We start from the raw sequence: 21,195 nt of genomic DNA on the forward strand, positions 1-21,195 counted from the left end.
CAGGAGAAGGCCATGCCCACACAGGCCTCATTGGCTATGATCCGATTGACAGACTGGACTCCACCCCTTCACTCATAATCCTCTCAAATTGACAATTACATAACTGCCACATACTAAAGAGATGCAGTCTCGGAAACCCTATAAACAGAATTGACACAATGGGAGTGAGTCAGACCAAGAGGTATAGTAAGTGGTCCAATCAAAGCATAAGCAGACTTGATGAGTCAAGAGCAAAGGTTATGGCAACAGTTTTTTTGAGGTATTCCGAGCATTTTGTTTTACTGTGGAAGGCCAAAGAATGATAACAGTTGCTTGTTCTGAGAGTCTTAAGAAAGTAAGCTAAAAGCTTAGCAGAAAAATGCCCAGGAAAGCTTCTCCAGAGTCCTTATCCACCAAAACATTGCTTTTGCTCATTTTTAGTAAACAAGAGTAAGTTTGCAAGAGTTTCGATAGAGGTATCATTAGACGTTACTTTACATTAAAATAGTGATTTGAATCCTTCTGATTTTTGCTTCCTAATATTAATAAGCCTTTAGAGGACACTCTTCCAGTAATAATTTAAAACAGACTATATTAACATGGTAAATTTCCCAATACCTTCAGTGTTCGCTAGTGTCATTCCTGACAAAACTGTCTTGACCTTGATGGACTTATTGAGAAATTGTTGGGTTTTTAAAAATCTTTCAATTCCATTTTTTTACAAATTTTTGGAAGTCACCCTGTGTACTGTCGCTTCTAATTAGTAGTGGTTTACTTGCCTAAAATTTGGATAGTACTCAGCTGCTGAACCTTCATAGGTTAGCACCCTGACAGAAGGGAAGGGTGGGTAGGGAACCTCTCTTTTGTACCACATTGTTAGATGCTCCTTTAGTTGGAATTCATCTATTATGAGGAATAACAATATGAATCTGGACCTTTTGCATTTTACATGTTTGTGGTAATTTTCTTGACTAATGCTGTCTGCATGTGTGGAATTAGCGCATTTAGTCTAGGATAAAGTCATAAATGAATATAGAGAAATTTTAGAAATTGAAAGGTCTTATTGATAAATTCTTTTTTAAATAATACTTTCATTAGGTTATATTTTCTATGTCTTTTTAAACATGGAATTGTTTGGGAAGTAATACTAATTCAGATTTTCTATCATTCTGTTTTAGGCAGCACACATCAGCTTTTGTTCCTTCATCAGGACGAATTTATTCTTTTGGGCTTGGTGGTAATGGGCAGCTAGGAACTGGTTCAACCAGCAACAGGAAAAGTCCTTTCACTGTGAAAGGAAATTGGTTACCTTATAATGGGCAGTGTCCATCAGATGCTGGTGAGTGCTAGTGTATGAAAAGTGTGCTATATACCTTACAGCTTATATTAAAATGCTGTTCTTGAATGATGAAACTTTTAAAGTCTGAAATGGAAGAATTTCAAGATACCTATTATTAAGTCAAAATAGCAAGAAAAAGAAAAGTTGTAAGAGCTCCGAATAAAATGATGTATTAATAAAAATAAATAAGCTAAATGAAATCTACCTCATTGTTTCCTTATTGATGTTAAGAAGTTCTATGATATTCTTTTATTTAGTATGTTTACACTTTGACTTAAAAGATAATAAAACAAAGCAACATGAATAGACGTGTGCTCCATAGAACTGTCATTGACTGATTGCTCAGAAGTGGATCACCAGTCCTTTCTTCTCAAGCATCACTGGTAGATTTGAGCCTCCAAACCTTCAGTTAGTAACAGCCTGTTAACCATTTATACCACCTAGATACATCTTTTACAAATTATTTTTAAAATGTTTATTTTAAAAAGCACAACTATTTCTTCTGTAATGCATAATTCTAAATCCTGTTGACATTCTTACTTCTATCCAAAATGGAGTCTGAACTTGAAACAAAACCTGATTTTTTAATCCCTATATATGGATCTCAACCCTTCCCAGGCTTTTCATTGTGTTGTGTTAACTTGAATGTTTGTTGAATGCAAATAATTTGGTTTTGGTGCTACAATTTTATATGTCTAGTGTATGTTATCAGTTCTTTGGAAGAAAAAATCTGACCATCTGCTATCACAAAGATAAACAGCCTAGGCAATTTTATGTGTCAGTTAGTTTCCTGTCATGTAAGGTTACTGCGATTTAAACGGTTTTATTGGCATAAAATTCACATATCATACAATCCAATAGTTTGATCATATCAAGAAGAGTTGTACATATATCACCACAATCAGTTTTAGGACATTATTAATAATGTTTGACATCTTAAGTGCTGATGTATTTTCTTATTGCCAACAAAAAGCTGTGTGTGCCACACTACTTTTGTATAGCTTTTATTAAAAGAGAAAATAAATTTATAAATTACTTAATCCATAACATTGGTTATCTTTTTGTTGTTCCTAAAATGTATTTAGAATATCATAGAACTTCTTACCATCAATAAGAAAAATGATGAGGTATATTTCATTTAGCTTATTTATTTTTATTCATACATCATTTTAATGGGAGCTCTTATAACTCTTATAACAACCCATACATCAGTTTTATCAAACACATTTGTACATATGTCGCCATCATCATTTTAAAAATATGCCATCATCGTTTTAAAAATATTTTCTTCTTGAGTCCTTGGTATCAGCTCCTCTTTTCCTTCCCTACTCCATCCTCCCACCCTCGTGGACCACTGATAAATTATAAATTACTATTTTCATGCTTTACACTGCTGTCTCCCTTCGCCCATGTTTCTGTTGTTAGTACCCTAGTTGTCATCAGTTCCCTGTTTCTTCCCCTTCTTCTCCCACCTTCCATTGTGGTATTGCTGCTCCCATTACTGTTCTTGAGGACTTTATCTGTACTGGATTGCGTGTGTTGAAAGCTCGGATCTGTACCAGTGTATATGCTGTAGTCTAACTGGATTTGTAAAGTAGAACTGGAGTCATGATAGTGGCGCGGAGGACGCATTAAAGAACTAGAGGAATGTTGTGTGCTCCGTCAGTGCTATACTGCACCTTTGCTGTCTTGTTCTTTTTTTAAACCCTTCTGTGAGCGAATAACCAATTGTGTACAGATGGGCTTTGGGTCTCCACTCCGAACCCCCATCATTTGTATTTGTATATTTGCTTGTTTTGGGTCTTCTCATGCATGATACCTGATCCCATCAACACCTCGTGATCACACAGGCTGGTGAGCTGCTTCTTTCTGGGCTTTGTTGTTTCTCAGCTTGATGGCCTCTTGTTTATCCTCTGGCTTTTAAGACCCCAGATGCTATATCTTTTAATAGCCGGGCACCATCAGCTTTCTTCACATTTGCTTATGCACACATTTTGACTGTAGCCATCGTGTAGGGAATGTGAAAATCACAATTTGCCAGATTACTAGAACAAAGTATTCTTGTGTTGAGTGAGTACCTGAGTAGAGACCCAATGCCCATCCACAACCTTAATACTAAACATTTAAATATATGTATATAGATCTATGTCTCTCTCGTTATATATTAATATATGTACATATGTGCATGCCTATATTTATACCTCTAAATGTCTTGCCTCCTAGTTCTTTCCACTATTTTTTTACACATGAAATTTAAGTTTTATTTAAAAAGGTAAGACTTCATATACATCTTTTTTTCTTTTGTGAGTGAGTGTGAGTCAGTGAGAGTGAGTGATTCAGTGAATGAGAGTGAGTGTCTATATACATCTTTTTTAATGGAAGTTCAAGTCATAGCATCAAGCAATGAGTCAACATTACAAAACTTTGCAGCAGTTGTTAATATCGTGGTAACATTTTACCAGTGTAAAAATGTAACAATTAAAATCACAACTTGGATCCTCAGTGATTGAAGTATTTCATTCCAGCAATAAGGACTGGTCAGTTTTCAGATAACATCCCTTCGGGAAAGCCGTCGTGGTATTTTCCTTTTCCTAGTGCATGTGATCTCACACGGTAGGGTAACTGGCTGCTGTAGCAATTCCAGTGGTTGTTTGGTTCTTTGGCCAACTTTATGTACCCATCTGTACCCCAAATTGTGCCCCAACTGTTCTTGGCAATCCAGAATTTGTTGTTTGAGTCTGAGTCTTTTCCTTCAAAGCCATAGCCAACCACAGAACCCCATGGTCCTGATCCTTGCTGCTGCAGCTTGAATCAAAATAAATTCCATCTTTATAGAACTGGAAGGTCATCTGGCTTGCATCAGTAGCAACCAGAGATGGGACCCACACATGCCACCGCCTTCATCAGTGCCTTTTCCAGCGGAGGGGTTTTTATGAAGCCCGTATCATTGACAGCAGAATACTGAGGATTGTAGTGGCAATCTCCTGTGTCCATTCTAAGGTGGATGAAATTCCTCTGAATGCAGGCCTCCATTGTGAAGAGCACACAGGAAAGCATTATCCATGAGGCCACCATTGCAGCCCTCACTGCCTTCAGGCCAGGAACAGTCCACCTGGTTCTGTTCACTGAAAGAAACAAGTTTGCCAGTTTTCCGGAACATCTGCCCTTCAAGGGTACTAGTTTAACTAAAAGCCCAATAAGAACCACTCTGACCCTGATTCTTCACAGGGGTCACGTAGCCTTTCTGACTCTAATCCACAGATTGGTGGTATTATCAGAAGGAGGTTCATTGAATGCCTTCCGTTTATTAAGTTTCTGGATTTCAAAGCCATTCATCACCTGCCTGATTCTTCATTGGTCATATCATTTAAAAAACATTCATGCCCAAGGTGTAGCCATGCTTCCCCTGGCTGTATTCTTGATTATGCAGTTCAAGCATCTTCATATTTTTTCCCAGACTGCTCTTCTCCAGCCTTCTTCATTTGCACCATATAGTCTCTTGTATGTTGACTTCCACTTATTCCACCGCACATCTAGACTTTGATCATGTTTTAGAACAGCTGAGACTACTCCCAAGCAAATGATAGCCAGATTGTCATTTGATTCTCAATACTTTGTCTTGGTCACATTGGGCTTGATCAAACCCCACCGGCATTCTACGCCCTCCTCCCCATCTATTTTAGATCTTGTATTGTTCCCTTATCCCTGCGTGCGTTTGTTGGCTTCCTCTTCCCTTTCGCCCACCTCCGACTCTTCCCTGTCCTCCCAGGAGCTGTGGGCCTTGTTGTTTTCTCCTTGGAATTGATTATCCTGCCTATCCTACTGTGGATAGACATGATAAAAAGTAAAAAGAAAGAAAAGTGATGTGGAACCTATAAATAATTCCAAGTCTGTCAGGTAACCCTTTTTACTGTTTTCCAATCAGATCTGGTGAAGTATCATGCATTGCCCACCAATTTCGAAGTCTATTTCTGGGATATATATCTTTTTAAGAACCAATATTTTAGGCTTTTACTCAGTTTTCATCTTCTTTTTGAACTGAACCTACAGTAAAGATAAAAGAGAAGCCTTCAAAAAGTTCGTGCAAAAATTCCATTATCTTTTTTTAAAAAACATTTTATTAGGGGCTCATCAACTCTTACCACAATCCATTCATATACATACATCAATTGTATAACCATTATCTTTTAATTATTTTGCTACTAACCCTGAAACTCCCTCATATCCCAAGAAATAAAATTTTTGTGTATGTTTACAAAAACTTGTAAACTTATGAAACGCTGCTTATGGGATTATTTATTAAACAATACTGGGTCAGTTTCACCTCCATGCATGAGAAGAATTCAATTACGTTATATGATACAAAAAAATAATACTTGAAACATTTGAGACCATTTAAGATACAAGTGTTCTTTATTCGTGTGGAATAAGAGAAAAAGGAGAGTGGAGAACACGGTGAGAAAATGGAATGTGTGACTAGTTGTCTCCATGAGCTACTAACTCCTTGACCATTAGACCAGGAGAAAGGGATAGTACTCAGTGAAAATCTTAAAATATTTTGATCAGGCATTCTATAGGAAAATTATTTTCAAAATGGGGAAATGCAGACCAGAAATTGAAATTCTCATGGACTCCAGACTTTCTCTAGCCATGGGGGGCTATAAGAACCCCTAGAACTATAGTCCTGAGATAATCTTTAAAACTTAAATAAAAAATATCCCCTGCAATCTTCTTAAAGCCAAATGATAGTTTAGCCTTATTCATAAAAATGGCTGGAATTGACTTGATGGTTTGTTTTATTTTATGGTTTTAGTATGCAGGGCCAACTTGACAATTTCAGTTTGAGAGGTTTAATAAGAACCTTCGAGAGGGCAGTGCATTTACATTAGTGAAGGAGAAACAACACAGAAAAGGAGGATGAAAATGATTGTATAACTCGAAGAATATAAATCACTGTCACCAAATTGTACATTTAGGAGGAGTGAATTGGTGTTTGTTTTGTTGTGCACATTCTCAGCAAGTGGACGCTGTAAACGTTTTGATTTAAATTATGGATTTTAATTATTTATTTTTCAGATTATGAAGATTATTTCTGTGTTAAAAGAATTTTCTCAGGTGGAGATCAAAGCTTTTCACATTACTCTAGTCCCCAGGTAACAATATGGTCATATAAATAGTTACTATGCTTGTGTCTTGTTTCTTTTTATAATACCTTCTTTCCTTTTTGACAAATCTACTTATCTTACATTTTAGAACTGTGGGCCACCAGATGACTTTCGATGTCCTGATCCTTCAAAGCAGATCTGGACTGTAAATGAAACGCTAGTTCAGAAATGGCTGAGTTTCCCTTCTGGAAGGTTTCCTGTAGAGATAGCCAAGTAAGAAAAACTCTTTAACAAACATACATGAACACAATTGACACCCCTCTACCCACCCTCAGCGTAGAGCAAGTTTTTACTTGAGGTAAAAATTTCCAAAATAATGGATATTGTTAAAGACCTCATCTAAAATTCCCACTTCTTTCATATGTATAACCAAAAACACCAAACCCAGTGCCATCGAGTTAATTCCAGCTGATAATGACCCTGTGGAACAGATTTAGATCTGCTCTTTAGGGTTTTTAGACTTTAATGTTTTATGGTTGGATATTGCCTCTTCTTTCTCCTTAGGAGCAGTTGGTGTGCTTGAACCACAGTTCAGTGCTAAATCCACTGCATCACCAGGGCTCATTTTCATGAGCCTAGAGTATGGCACAGGACTGGGCAGTGTTTCATTGTGTTTGTTGTGCATAAGGTTGCTATGGACTGAAACCAGCTTGATGGCATCTAGCAGCAGCCAGAAAAAGATGATGTAAATGACAACTGAAAGTGTTTAGGGCTTTAGTCTGAGGTGAAAGTGTTCTTATTGACTTCATGGTGGTTACTGTCGTTTAACTTTTATACCACCTACATGATTTGAGCATTATTTCTTTCTTGGATATTTTACTTAGAGATTAATTTATGTAATCCTTAGGATTTTATGTGTTGATTAGCTTGTTGGTATTTAGGTAGATCACTTCGATAGCATTTTTTTATTCTAGATTATTTTTCCAAATGAAAGTTCTTCTGAAAAGTCAAGTGTGGGCTTCAGAAGTTAACATCCCAGATTCAATTCACCATTTGTGGATTTTTAAAACTTACAAGAGAATATTTCTGGTTTTAAAATGTGTAACAGTTTTTTGCAGAATATGTTAATGCTTTGATGAATCAAAAGGATGAAAGTAATATTTGAGAAAATCCAGGGTAAATGGTAATGCTTTTATCAGCTGTTTAATCTATTAGTAATTTGTGCAATAATATTGTAGTCTATTTTGATATCAGAGGAGTGCTCTGTAGCATTAGATAGAAAATAAAATGTTTTATGTTTTGTTTTATATTTTAAGAAAAACCATTAGTTAAATTACTCATTGATTTTAAAATTTTTTTAGTGAGATAGATGGAACATTTTCTTCCTCTGGTTGCCTAAATGGAAGTTTTTTAGCTGTTAGGTAAGTAAAAATTTTATGACATGCTAATTTTTTATATTAATAAGTGGAATAAATTGAAATTATAAAAATATACATAGATGTAACTCTTTTTATTTTTTTAAAGCAATGATGATCACTATAGAACAGGCGTCAGATTTTCAGGGGTTGATATGACTGCTGCTAGACTTTTATTCCACAGACTTATACAACCCGAACATCCTCAGATATCTCAACAGGTTAGTTTTTAAAATATATTTGTATTATTTAGCCTATTCGGGGTTTTTTTTCAGTCCATGTTATATGTTTATAGCCCAAGTAACTTTATGATTTAATAGTCTTATGATGTACTTTGTGATTTTATGAAATATGCTAGTAGAAGAATTAGAATAGTGAGGATTTATTTTAAAATAATATAACTTAACTGTCAAATATTTAAACACTTGTAATAAGCTCTTAATTTCTTAAATTTATATATAGATGTATGGATGTGCTTTATACAATTGATGTATGTATATGTATGGATTGTGATAAGAGTTGTATGAGTCCCTAATAAAATGTAAAAAAAGAAAAGGGAAAAGAAAGAAAGAAAAGAAAATGATTAGGGCAAAGAATGTACAGATGTGCTTTATACAATTGATGTATGTATATGTATGAACTGTGATAAGAGTTGTATGAGCCCCTAATAAAACGTTTAAAACAAAACAAAACAAATTTATATATAGATATTAGAGAATTTAAGTTGAGATTTGTACATAAAATTGTCTTGGTTTCTTAAATCATTAATTTTCATTGTGATCTGAAGTACATTCCTTGCAAGGCATTATCTTCCTTTTTCTTCTTCATATTTCACATTTGCTATAATAAAAGAGTTTACATTTTTTTGAAAGTGCATTCATTTGAAATGAATTAGGTTTTACTTTTTGTCAAAATATAGGTGGCAGCTAGTTTGGAAAAGAATCTTATTCCTAAATTGACTAGTTCCTTACCTGATGTTGAAGCGCTGAGGTTTTATCTTACTCTACCAGAATGTCCCCTGATGAGTGATTCCAACAATTTCACAACAATAGCAATTCCCTTTGGTACAGCTCTTGTGAACCTAGAAAAGGCACCACTGAAAGTACTTGGTAAGAATTTCCCTTTGACTTTCTTTTGAAATCTTTCTCTTTAAAGGAAAGTGCCTTGTTGTAGGAGAAAGATTAATATGGTTTTGCTTTTGATGCCTTTTACTCGTTTGTAATTATTGCAATGCATATTAGATGTTAGAATTTTAATTGAACACAACAGCAGAGACAGTGTCAGGAAAGATAAAATCTGTTTTCCATATTCCCCTCTCCCATCCTCTGGAGAATGATCTTACTGGTAAAGAAATATAGTAAATTCTTTCTGAATTCTGGTGTCAACCTTTGCCTTGTGTCTGACTTGCTGTCTGATTTTATTCCTTCCTTGAGAAGAGAATCTGCTGCTAACCTGATCTCTGTTTGGGAAGTAAACTTTTCTTGCCTTGATTTTTCTACTTGTATGGATTCCAACTCTATCTCCTGGCCTTTTTAGTTTGCTTGCTACACTTAACACAGTGCTTTCCTTATATGTGGAGCTGAGATATGTAGAAGTAATAAAATCAGGACAAGGAGTTTTAAGCCGAAGAGAAGTAGAAGAAACAACAGGCAAGGGATAGAATCCAAGAATCTGAGGGAATTACCCAGGAATATTTGAGCAAAGTAGGGACTTGAAGAGAATTGCTTCCTTCCTATTAGATGTTTTAAAACCGTTTTTTGTCTTTCATAGGATTATTGTGTTAGTTGCTAATGTTAATAACTACAAATAATAAATGTGGGGGAGGGCATACATAGTATGCTTTAAAATGTTCAGATTCTGTGTTATTTAGGAATAATAATATACCTTTTAAAAGATGGTACTTTTATTATGTGAACTCTGGAGATAACTCTTCAAAAAATCCTTGAGTACTAGAGTAATATAATTTCAAGTGTTTTGTTTAGATATTAAAATTATAATTTTCAAAGTACTTTTTATTACTGGTTTTTATATTAGAGCATGAATTTTTAATATATAGGAAACAAAAAAATATAAATTCCATAGGCCTTTGATATTTTACTTAATTTTCTTAACTTTTAGGACTAGTGTTAAGGATGGAGGGATGGTGGTATAAACTTGAGAAACATTCCAAATATTGTGTTATGTGCATTTTCCTGGGATTTTCAAAGTGTAAAAAATCCATTGTTTAGAAGAAAAAAATCAGTATGATTTTGAAAATTGTGACTTTTTTTGTTCATTTATTTGCATGTTTACCCTTTAATAACAGAAAACTGGTGGTCAGTACTTGAACCTCCACTATTCCTCAAGATAGTAGAACTTTTTAAGGAAGTTGTGGTACATCTTTTGAAACTCTTCAAGATCGGCATTCCCCCTTCTGAAAGAAGAATTTTCAACAATTTTCTTCATACTGCATTAAAGGTTTTAGAAATATTACATAGGGTAGGTTCAATAGTTACTTATTTTCCTCTTTCCACATTCCTACTAACAAATTTATAATTGTTCTATTTAACATTAATAGAGTTTTAGATTGGCATACAATATGTATACTCTTGCATTTTTGAAATTTTATCACCTATAATTTTTTTTTTAAAGAAGAAACATATCGTTTGCAACTTTGGTTCCATTTGTTAGGCATGTATCTATAAACTTGTCTGTAGTTGGACAGAACAATAGCATACTAATGAATTAGAATTCTCTCTACATTTTCTTCTGAAGAACATACTGCGTTAAAGTATTACATGTTATATATTTATAGGTGCTTATCATTTGAAGGAGACTGGGTCCTAGCTGTGATTTTAAGCATTTATTTAATCTCATAGTCTTTCATTATTGGGTACTGATGGCTTAAATCAAAGTAGTACATTTCACTTAAAACATAACTTACTTTAAATGGTAAGCATACATAATTCATTAATATGCCTATTGTTATTTCCTGTCCTTTTTCCCAGTGTAAGAAATAGTACTCTTTACACTTGTAGCAGTTCAAAATTATATGAAGAAGTAGCACCTCAGCTGTTTCATTAATGGTGGATTTGAGTCATCCCTGACAGCTGGTAGGTATATCTCTGTTATGCCATTTGGTATTCTTGATTTGCTATTTACGAGTCCATGAGACATGACCTAAGGGAGAAACATGTTTTTAGCCTTCAGAGGGACTGAAAAATTCACATGAACCTTTGATCTTTATTTAGTTTTTGCCCCTCAGCAATGTCTAGTGTTTTCAGATCCATTTTGGTAGTAAGAAGGTAGATGCTGAGAGGATAAAGGAGCCACTCTGCTCAGAGGAAGACCCTATACCCCAATGCCAGTGAGTTGATTTTGAGTCATAGTGCTCCTATATTGGGTTTCTGAGATAGTACATCTTTATCGGAGCAGGCAGCTTCATCTTTCTCTTGTAGAGTAGCTGGTAGTTTAGAACTACTGACCATTGGGATAGCAGCCCAATGGCCTGTTCCAGATTGCCTCCAGGAGTCCTTATAAAAGAGCCCTTATGTACCCTTTATTTTCCCTTTTTTTTTTCTATTTTATTTTTTAAGTGAAGTTCCTGGGTATTTTTTAAACGGTCATCGCCATTACTTTTCTTTTTATTTATTATGGTCAAGACTCCTAGGACAAGTACCAATTTCTCTTCTCAGTATAATTGGAGAAAGTAGGGCAAGTAAGTTACTTTCCCTACAACAAGACTTTCTTGTAGCATTTCAGTGTTAATTGAATTTTGTAATTCACACTGTTGATAGGAAGGTGCTCTCATTTTATGTGATGAGTCTCTATCTTTTTGCATGTATTTTTCCTAGAATTCAGAGATTAGGTTGTTTCCATTCTTCAGATTCTTTTTTCTTGCTACTTTCAAGATACATCTATTTTTTAACTGGATCCTATTTCCAAATATTCCATTACCCCTCCCTTCTGCTTACCTTAAAAAAAAAAGTTACATTGACATACAATTCATATATCACATACAATAGTTTAAACATATTGAAAGTTGTGCAATCATTACTGCAATCAATTTTAGAAAACTTTGTTCTTTCTTGTACTCATTGTTGCTTAGAGCCCCATTTCCCCCCAGTCCCAAGAAACCATTAATCTAGTTACTGTCTTTATTGATTTCCCCATCCTGGATTTCATATAGGAACCCTGATGGCATAGTGGTTATGGTTTGGGCTACGATCCTCAAGGGAACAACTCAAAGCCACCAGTGGCTCCACGAGGGAAAGATGAGGCTTTCTACTCCCATAAACAGTTAAACGTCTCAGAAACTCACAGCGGCAGTTCTGTCCTGTGCTATTGAGTCGGTATGAGTCATCACTGACCCAGTGGCAGTAAATTTGGAGTTTGGTTTTTGGGTTTCATATAAGAAAAATATAAACCAACAAAAAACCGATAACGAAACATAGAAAAAGCTCAGTTGAAAAGTATATATTTAACTTTTTTGAGGAGTTGCCAACTGTTTCTAAGAAATTTTTATATAAACTTCCACACACATTCTAATTTGCACACAGTTTTACCAACCCTTATTGTCTGTGTTTGTTATTAGTAGGTATATATATGTATCAATGTTTTTTCTTGTATATCATAACTTAATCATGCAATGAATATGTATGCAGTCATCACCACAGTCCATTCCAGATCATTTCTTGCACTCACTGTGTTAGCTGTCCATCCCCGTCCCCCTGCCACGCCCCTGTCGAGTTACTGTCTTTACAGCTGTCAGGTCTGAATCTCTTCCTTCTGCTTATCCTCCTTCTTCTTAAACGTACTTTCCCTTTTTTAAAAAAAGTTTTCTTTTTGTAACACTTAAAATGGAAGGTAGAAAAGGGGAGGAAATTGAAGCATTTTCCTTTCACCTCACCTCAGTAGACTGGATTTGAGCAAGTAATTGAGGTTATCCGTGAAGCTCATCGGGTTCCTGTGAGTCAGTTTTGACTTAATTACTTACAGTGAATGAGTGACGTAGCTCAAAAATTTTGATCTCTCCTGAGATTTTCATCTGCAGAGTCCCTATTTACAGGAGTCGTGGTAGATCAAGGACACTAACTTTTTGCTATTGAAGGGAAAGGAAAATAAAGATTTATTGAATGATAACAATAACCTGAATCAAAACCTCTTTTGTACATTAATTTTTATGTAAACACTTTATATATATTACTCATTGACCTTTTGGACCCTGCATAGTTTCTATTGTTACCCCCTTTTATAGACTAGAAAATCAAAGATCATAAATGAGTAAGTAGCTGAGTTGAAATCAAAATTTACTTCCAAAGTCTCTGGTGTTTCTAATATTCTTCTATGTTAGGAACAGATATAGTAATATGATATGTTTAGAAGGGGAGGTTTTACTGTTATTTTAGGCTGTTCGGCCCAGAAGTTCATATTTGTAAATAGCAATATATTGTGTCATGGACCCTGTAGTATGAATGAAAACTATCTGGGCTGCTTCCAGTCAAATGTGTAAATGAAGAATTACCGTATATGTAAATGAAGAATTACCAATAAAATAATGATGAAATACCTGCCCTTGATAGTATTCTAGGATTGATACTGTTCAAATCATATTTGTATGAAAATGCTTTTAAATTTTTCTAATTTTTATACATATTTTTATCACCATCCACTACCAAATGGTGGAAAAGCAGTACTTTTTACCTGATTCGTTTGGATTAGGAGAAAACCTTTTCTTTTTTCAAATAGTTGCATATTGAAAACAGTGCAATCATGTACCTGTTTCTTAGAATCTCTTTCTGCTAATCCTTTGGGCAGTCATCTTTCTGCTACTCCTTGCGTTTTTACAAAAGTAGATACCTGTAAGTATTCGCTGTCCATAATTCATTTTCCTCACCAGAGGAACCCAAATTATTTATGAGAAACTTATTTTTTTCAAAGATGGCTTATTATTCCTCCTTTGCTCCATGGTTAACAATTTTGGGACATCTCCTAAAACCGTTTACTTCTTGACTTAACCGTTCAGTAGGATTAGGAAGTAGACCATTTCCTAGTGATTTAGTGTCTATAGATGTGCTTCATCCTCCCTTATGTCATGTGCTTTAGACTGTTTTTGAATTAAAAGTCAGTTCTAGTGCTTCAAATGGCATAAAAAAGATACTTTGATACCTGCTGTCAGAAAATGGATATTGTTTTTAGATGAAAGTGTTTATTTGCAAGTAATTGGGTTATTAGTACTTTCTGAATTTTCACACTGTATGTTGTAGAGATACAGTATGTTCCCCCCTCCCCCCAAAAAAGACTTAGTTGTATCTGTCTAGCCTAATTGTTTCAAATATTCTGATCTCCTAAACCAGTGATTGAAACAATTTTTTTTGTAAAGAACCCTTAAATAAAGCTAAACAGAGGATATAATGTTCACCATGTATTAGCCCTGAACTGATGTTTATAAGCCAGAACACTAAACTAATTAAAATATGAAATAGAAGTGTTATGATCAAACATATATAAGTTTTGTTTTACGTATTTTAGGTAATGATGTGGAATGTAATGTGTAGGTTGTATTGAATTTCTACCACATGCTTTCTTCTTTTAAAATTCATTTTGCAAATATTTATTGAGTGCCTACTATGTGTTTATCTTTATGTCAGACATTAGGGTTGTGGTAAGCAAAAGATGTGATTTCTGCCCTTGTTGAGCTTTTAGTGTGGAAAGGTTGTATGCATATAGGTAAATAAGCATTTAGGATATAGTATCATAAATTTTAGAGTAGGGAAAATGTACGGATAGAATTCAGAATACTTAACTCAGGAGTGGAATTTCCTAGAGAAAATGTTTTAATAGATCATTTTCTTCCATACAAATTGAATTGGCTTTTAATTCTTAAAACTCTTGATTTTGTATTCAAATTTGTGTGTCAGCCCTTTGGGGCAAACTTCTGTTCAGTTTTTAATTTCACTATTTTTAAAGCGTTAACATTTTTTTCTGTAGTTATGGATTAGGTGTTTTTTTTGTAGTTATGAAATCATTATAACTAACTCACAGTCATATTTCCTTCCACCTTCCCCTTGTGGTTAAGTTTAGCTGAGATCAATCTATTGTTCCTGAAGCAAACATGGTCTCTGAATCCTGAATTTTAATTTAAATGTCATATCAGAATACCCTTATTTTTTGTATATTTGCAGTACCTGCAAACTGAAACCAGGTAAGGAAACTGGTTTGCCTTTTATAATCAATGGCACATGAATGTGTTTCTAGAAGAATCACTAAATTTAGATTGGAATTAAAATTAGTTGTATACATTTATAAATCTCATTATTAGAAGGAGAAAAGTTGTGTGTGCTTTTTTAGTAGAAGGCATTTGGCTAGTAATTTTAGTTGATTAAAATCAGTGAAAAATACTTTGTATCTTTATTCAGTACAATAGGCCACCTTTTTTTTTTTTTAAATGTAAAAGACCAGATAGTAAATCTTTTATCTGTGGACCGTATTGTTTCTGTTGCAGCTTATTCAGCTTTCAACTCTAACCGGGACAATATCTAAGTGAAGCTGTGTTCCAATAAAACTATATTTACAAAAAGAGTACATGGGCAGGATTTGGCCCAATTCATTTTTTTTTATCTCTGCACTAAGGTTTTCATATCCTTATGTAAACTTAGTAGCTTTATTTTGTTTAAAAGCTAAGATTAGTAGTTTAGTCTAATCACTTTCTCCCAATAAGTTCCCTGATCACAAATGTAAATTGATGAAAACATATTTAAAAAACAACCAAAAAAAGAATTCAAAATGTTTTTGTCAGTGAATAGATAGAACTTTGAAAATGAAAGCCGAATTATGGAATAGATGGCATTTTAACCTGCATTATTTATACTCTCAAGAGTAAGATGCATGCTCAAGCATTGGTGGTTTTTGATAAATAATTTAAAATATTTTTATAAGTAGAAACATGTTTTTATACGCTGTATGTAAACATCTGCATAAAATAAATATTTGAACATGCATTAATGGAATAGGATTTGGGAGTTATTTAGTAAGAATTCACATATATTAGGCCTGAGATCTATGACTCAGATCACCTGTGCAACTTTGGTGATATTATTTTGAACTTGAAGCCATAGTGTATTCATCCATTTAATGAGAGCAGTGACATCTAAATCACTTTTTCATAGTTATTTTAAAGATCAAATGAGATATGTGTGTGAAGTATGTTTCGTGGTTCATTATGATGCCTCTTAATGTGTTACTGATGCATAAAACAGGAGTGCATTTTAAAGCAACATGTGTGCTTTGGTGAAAATGTTAGCGTGTCGTCTGGATGTGCGTGCTCTGAGATTGGGTGTCCAGTGTGGCAGGGAGTGGGAAAGTGGCCGTGGTAAGTGTCTGTTCTTTTTCCATGAGAGAGCTCCTGTAGGGCAAAAGTTTGAAAAGCACAGGGATGATAGAAACCCTCTAAAAATGTTTTTATTGTACTTTTAGGTGGAAGTTTACATAGTAAATTAGGTTTCCATTTAGCAAGTTTTGTACAGATTGTTCTCTGCCATTGATTATAGTGTTCACCATCTGCCAGCATTCTCCTTATTTCCTTTGTATTTGTTCTATTTACATGGACACAGCTTCTCTTCTCTGCTTTTGGGTATATGTTACCTGTTTGGTCTTAGATTATTGATTGTTTAGTAGAGTGCATTTTTCAAAGATAATATTTATTTTATATACCAATCTATTATTTGGCTGCAAGTTGGTCTTCAGAATGACATTTTATAGAAAGTATAGTTCTGTTGAACATTTTTCTCCCACTCTTTTTATTGTGTCCATGGGAGGAACTGTCAATAGTGATAGCCATGCACCACAATCTAGTTCTTTTGGTCTCAGGTTAGAATAGGGCATGGTATGTATGAGCTATTAGCCTGGTAGACTAGTTTTTCTTTGAGCCTTTCATTTTCTTCTTCTTCCTCCTTGCTTCTTATGTTCTTTGTTATATGTATATGCATATACGAGGATAAGATATTGCTGCAAAGTATCAAAACATAAAGCTATTTTTTAATATTTAATTGAGGACTCATACAACTCTTATCACAATCTATACATGCATCCATTGTGCCAAGCACATTTGTACATTTGTTACCATCATCATTCTCAAAACATTTTCTTTCTACTTGAGCCCTTGGTATCAACTCCTCATTTCCCCCTCCCTCATAATTTCCCTCCCCACTTCCCCCTCCCTCATAATTTATAAATTATTATTTTGTTGTATCTTACACTGTCTGACCTCATCCCCAGGGAGGAGGTTATATGTGTGTGAATGTGTTACCAGCATTTTTCCCCCCTTCAGTTATCCAGGCTTGAAATACTAGAAGTGGTCTTTAATTAACTACCAGTACCCCTGCATCCGTGTTTACTATCTAGAAACCGTTGTGTAACTCTGAATCATTTCCCTACCATTAGCCTCTCTACTCATTCTTACATACATAAAAGAGGAGGTAAAACAACTGGAATTGTGCTGGGAGTAGTGGAGCTTTTGTAGTAGGCATTTTTCCTGCTGAGGGAGCATCAAGCAACTCAGTCTTAGTGTACCCAGTGGTGGCACCTGGGAATGTTCTCTCTGGTCACAGTGAATTTGTCCTTAAGCACTTTCACGTGAACCTTGTTTTTTGTGATGGTTGATTTAACAGAACAGCATGCAGCTATGAGATTTTGCTTTCTACTCAGGGGAAAAAATGTGGCAGAAGCTGTGGGAAAAACTCAAGCCTATGAGTGGTTTTCTTATCTCACCAAAGGTGAAATGTCATTGATGACAAACCTCGTGTTGGACAGCTGTCAACTTCCCAAGTAGAAATGTCGCCTTGCAGTGGATTTGAAGTTTGTTCCACAGGTCCGACTATTAGTCAAGCTTTCTATTTTGAGCTGCAGTTCTCCACCTGTGGGTCACGACCCCGTTGGATGTCGAATGACCCTTTCCAGGGTTTCCTGATTCATAACAGTAGCAAAATTAGTTATGAAGTAGCAATGAAAATAATTTTACGGTTGGGGGGGTCACCACAACATGAACTTTATTAAAGGGTCAGAGCATTAGGATGGTTGAGAACCACTGATTTAGAGGTTCTGAAAAGATTGCGAAACAAAAAAGGCCTGATGTGTTACAGATGGGGGACTGGTTTTGCCTGATGATAATGTACGTGCTCACACAGCCATCTCAGTGTGCTAGTTTTTGGCAAACAAACATGATGCCTCTCGCCCTACACACCTTCCTCACCTAACCTCGCTCTGTGTAACTTATTTTTATTTACACAAATGAATCGGGACATGAAAGGACAGTGATTTGAGGATATAGAAGAGGTGAAGAAAAACTTAGGGAGGTGCTGTCAGCCATCCAAACAGATGAGTTTGAAAAGTGTTTCCAAGAATGGCATTACAGATTTGACAAAAGTATTAAGTGTAATGGAAAGGACTTTGAAGGTGATAAGGTGGTTTTCTAAAAAAATTTTAAATACATAGTTTTGAAAAAAAATTCACGCTGAAGCCTGGTTTGTGATCCAAGTGGGTTTTTTTAAAGGATGGAAGAAGTTTCAGGTTTTAAAATCCTTGAACACCCACACGTGGTAGCCTGAGGCCAGAGAGACTTGAACAGGGTGCAGTGGACACAGGGGCCAAAGGATGAAGAAAAAGGGCAAGACCGGGGCAGTCTCGCTGTCAAGGTATTTGAGTCCTCTGGCTGATGGCATGGTCGAAGGTATTGGTTGACCCCATTGACTAAGTAAGCCCACCTGGGCCTAGTTGGGGCTGCCTAGGTATCTGGCTCTGGCTTCAATTGGTGCATGCCCAGTTCGACTTTATGGCTGCCTAAGGGCTTGCCTGATTCTCCTCTAACCTTCTGTAAGGGGCCCTCAGGCATGGAGAGGAGCAACCCCTTGTCCTTGTTTCTTGCTACTTAACATTACTTCTTGTCACCCCATATTTTGTTATTTCCCCATGTATTTGCTTTTGTTGCATTGCATACAATAAAATCTGCTTTGTTGTGTGCAAAATTAACTTCAGTGGATTTTGTTATGATTTTGACTCTTAGCAACTCTAGGATAAAATAAAACAGCCCCACAGGCTTCCAAAGGATATAAATCTCTATGAAACCGACTACTACATCTTTGTGTGGAGGAGCTGAAAAGGTCAAGCTTCTGGCCTTTGGTATAGCAACCAGACATTTAAACACAGCACCACCAAGAAGACACTTTTGGTTTACAAAAATGGGCTTTTATTCTCATTCTTGGGCAATGGGTCCTCCTTCAACCTGAGACTTGACTAAGGGTGGCTGACCTAGACCTAAGCTAAAGTCCAGCTGGGCTTACTTCCCAGTGAAGTAGTGGGGACAGTTTGTGCTGTGGGCCTTTCATGTTCCTTGTGTCAGCAACTTAACTACAGCAAGTACATGCACATTTTTATGCCCTCTTAGCTCAGCCATTTTCTCTGTCTAGAATATTTTTCTTCAAACTTTCATTTCAAAATACTTTAAATTTTTAATAGCTTCATAACAAAAATTTAAAGACACCGATAAGGACATTTTCATATATGATTTTATATATAATTACAGTATCATGTTTTTCTTAAGAAATTTAATTTTTAATTCCACAATATCATATTACCCAGACATATTCAATTTCCTTTATGGGATACTTATTTTTCAGTCCCGGACACAGTTTCCTTAACTAAAAATCCCAACCCAACTCACTGCCTTAAGGCTATTCTGACTCATCACAAGCCTATAGAACAAAATTGCTCCTTAGAGTTTTTAAAACAGGAGCAGCAGGTATACATTGTTGTGATGGAAAAGAAATTCCTTGGCCCAGCTTTCCTGGTCTTTTCTTGCAAATGCAGTTTTCTTTTAAAAAAAAAAACAAACTTTTTCATAATAAACCCCTGTGATTATTTTGTGTTCTTTGAGATAATGTGAAAAGATACCTTTTTGAGATCCTTAAACATTAGCCTACAACTTTCTGAATTGATGTTTTTGCTTTCTGTCTTAGATTTAACTTGCCCAGCAGATCCTCTTGGAAGCCACTGTTTTAATTCACATTAGTAGCAAACTTGAAAGTTGTCTTTGGTGACAATTTCTTCCATAAAAACAGTCATTATTAACTTGGCCTTAAAAGACTGATAAAAAAGATGAGTTCTTTGAGCTAGCTCATCATTGTGTGTCAAAGTTGGCACCTGCCAGCCTGAAAGCTTTCTGAGGCCAAGGTAATCACTAAAATTTTAAAATGCTAAGTCATCTGAGAACCCAACTGCAGTAGCTATCACAATGGTAATTCTATAATCATTTTCCCTGTGAATCTTCTGGACTTCACGTTTGTTTGTTTGTTTTCACTGATCCAGATTTAATAGTCTTGGTTCATTCTTGAGGTCTTCCCAAACTTCCTTTAATTGCTTGAGTCATGTTTTATGTGGGGGTGACATAACCTGTAAAAATTTTAAAGCGCTAATGATTTGGGCATATGTCCAAATTTTTGTTAAAAATTGGTATATGAAACCACTCATTTTTTAAAAAGTACTTTTACTGGGGGCTCTTACATCTCTTATTACAATCCATACATTCCTCCAGTGTGTCAAGCACATTTACACATATGCTGCCATCATCATTTGCAAAGCATTCTCTTCCCACTTGAGCCCCTGATATCAGCTCCCCATTTCTTCCCTCTCCCTCCCTTCCCCTCCCTCCCTCATGAGCCCTTGATAAGTTACGGATTATTTTTCCCTTATGTTACATCGTCCTGTGTCACCCCTCACCTACTTTTCCGTTATTAATCCATCTGGGAGAGAATTCTAGATTGATACGTGTGATCGATCCCCCCTCCCCCCACCCTCTCCTAAACTCCTGTTATCTGTACTCTCCTTTTTGGCCCTGAGGAATTTATCTATCCTGGATTCTCTGTGTTGTGGGCTCTTATCTGTAGCAGTGTGCGTGCTCTGCCCTAATCCCTTTTGTAAGGTAGAATTGAGGTCATGATAATGGGGTAAAGGAAGCACCAAAGAGCTAGAGTTGTGTGTGTGTTTCATTGGTGCTATACTGCACCCTGACTGGCTCATCTCTTCCTGGTCACCCCTCTGTGAGGGGATGTCCAATTATCTATAGATGGGTATTGGATCTCTACTCCATCCCTACCCCCCTTACTCACATTGGGTATAGTTATATTCTGGGTCTTAGATTCTTGATCCCTGATCCCATCAACACCTCATGATCACACAGGCTGGTGTGCTTCTTCTATGTGGGCTATATTGCTTCTGCGATAGATGGCCGCTTGTTTGTCTTCAAGCTTTTAAGACTCCAGATGCTATATCTTTTGATAGCCGGGCACCATCTTCTTTCTTCACCACATTTGCTTATGTACCTATT

General features: G+C 35.7%; 1 protein-coding gene and 1 pseudogene across 3 annotated transcripts in view; one reads left to right on the forward strand and one right to left on the reverse strand.

Annotated features, from left to right (window-relative positions):
• Positions 1 to 21,195, forward strand: part of HERC4 (HECT and RLD domain containing E3 ubiquitin protein ligase 4) — a 132,726-nt gene that overhangs the window by 53,421 nt on the left and 58,110 nt on the right. For all 3 annotated transcript variants that reach the window (XM_075534773.1, XM_075534774.1, XM_075534775.1), the window contains 7 exons: positions 1,158 to 1,318; positions 6,395 to 6,471; positions 6,572 to 6,696; positions 7,785 to 7,844; positions 7,948 to 8,059; positions 8,758 to 8,947; positions 10,144 to 10,316. In XM_075534773.1, the coding sequence (XP_075390888.1) occupies positions 1,158 to 1,318; positions 6,395 to 6,471; positions 6,572 to 6,696; positions 7,785 to 7,844; positions 7,948 to 8,059; positions 8,758 to 8,947; positions 10,144 to 10,316 (898 nt within the window). The remainder of the gene's footprint in view (positions 1 to 1,157; positions 1,319 to 6,394; positions 6,472 to 6,571; positions 6,697 to 7,784; positions 7,845 to 7,947; positions 8,060 to 8,757; positions 8,948 to 10,143; positions 10,317 to 21,195) is intronic.
• On the reverse strand, positions 3,925 to 4,903 carry LOC142429711 (procathepsin L pseudogene; annotated as a pseudogene).

This window comes from Tenrec ecaudatus, chromosome 16 (genome assembly GCF_050624435.1).
Source record: "Tenrec ecaudatus isolate mTenEca1 chromosome 16, mTenEca1.hap1, whole genome shotgun sequence".
Taxonomy (NCBI): domain Eukaryota; kingdom Metazoa; phylum Chordata; class Mammalia; order Afrosoricida; family Tenrecidae; genus Tenrec; species Tenrec ecaudatus.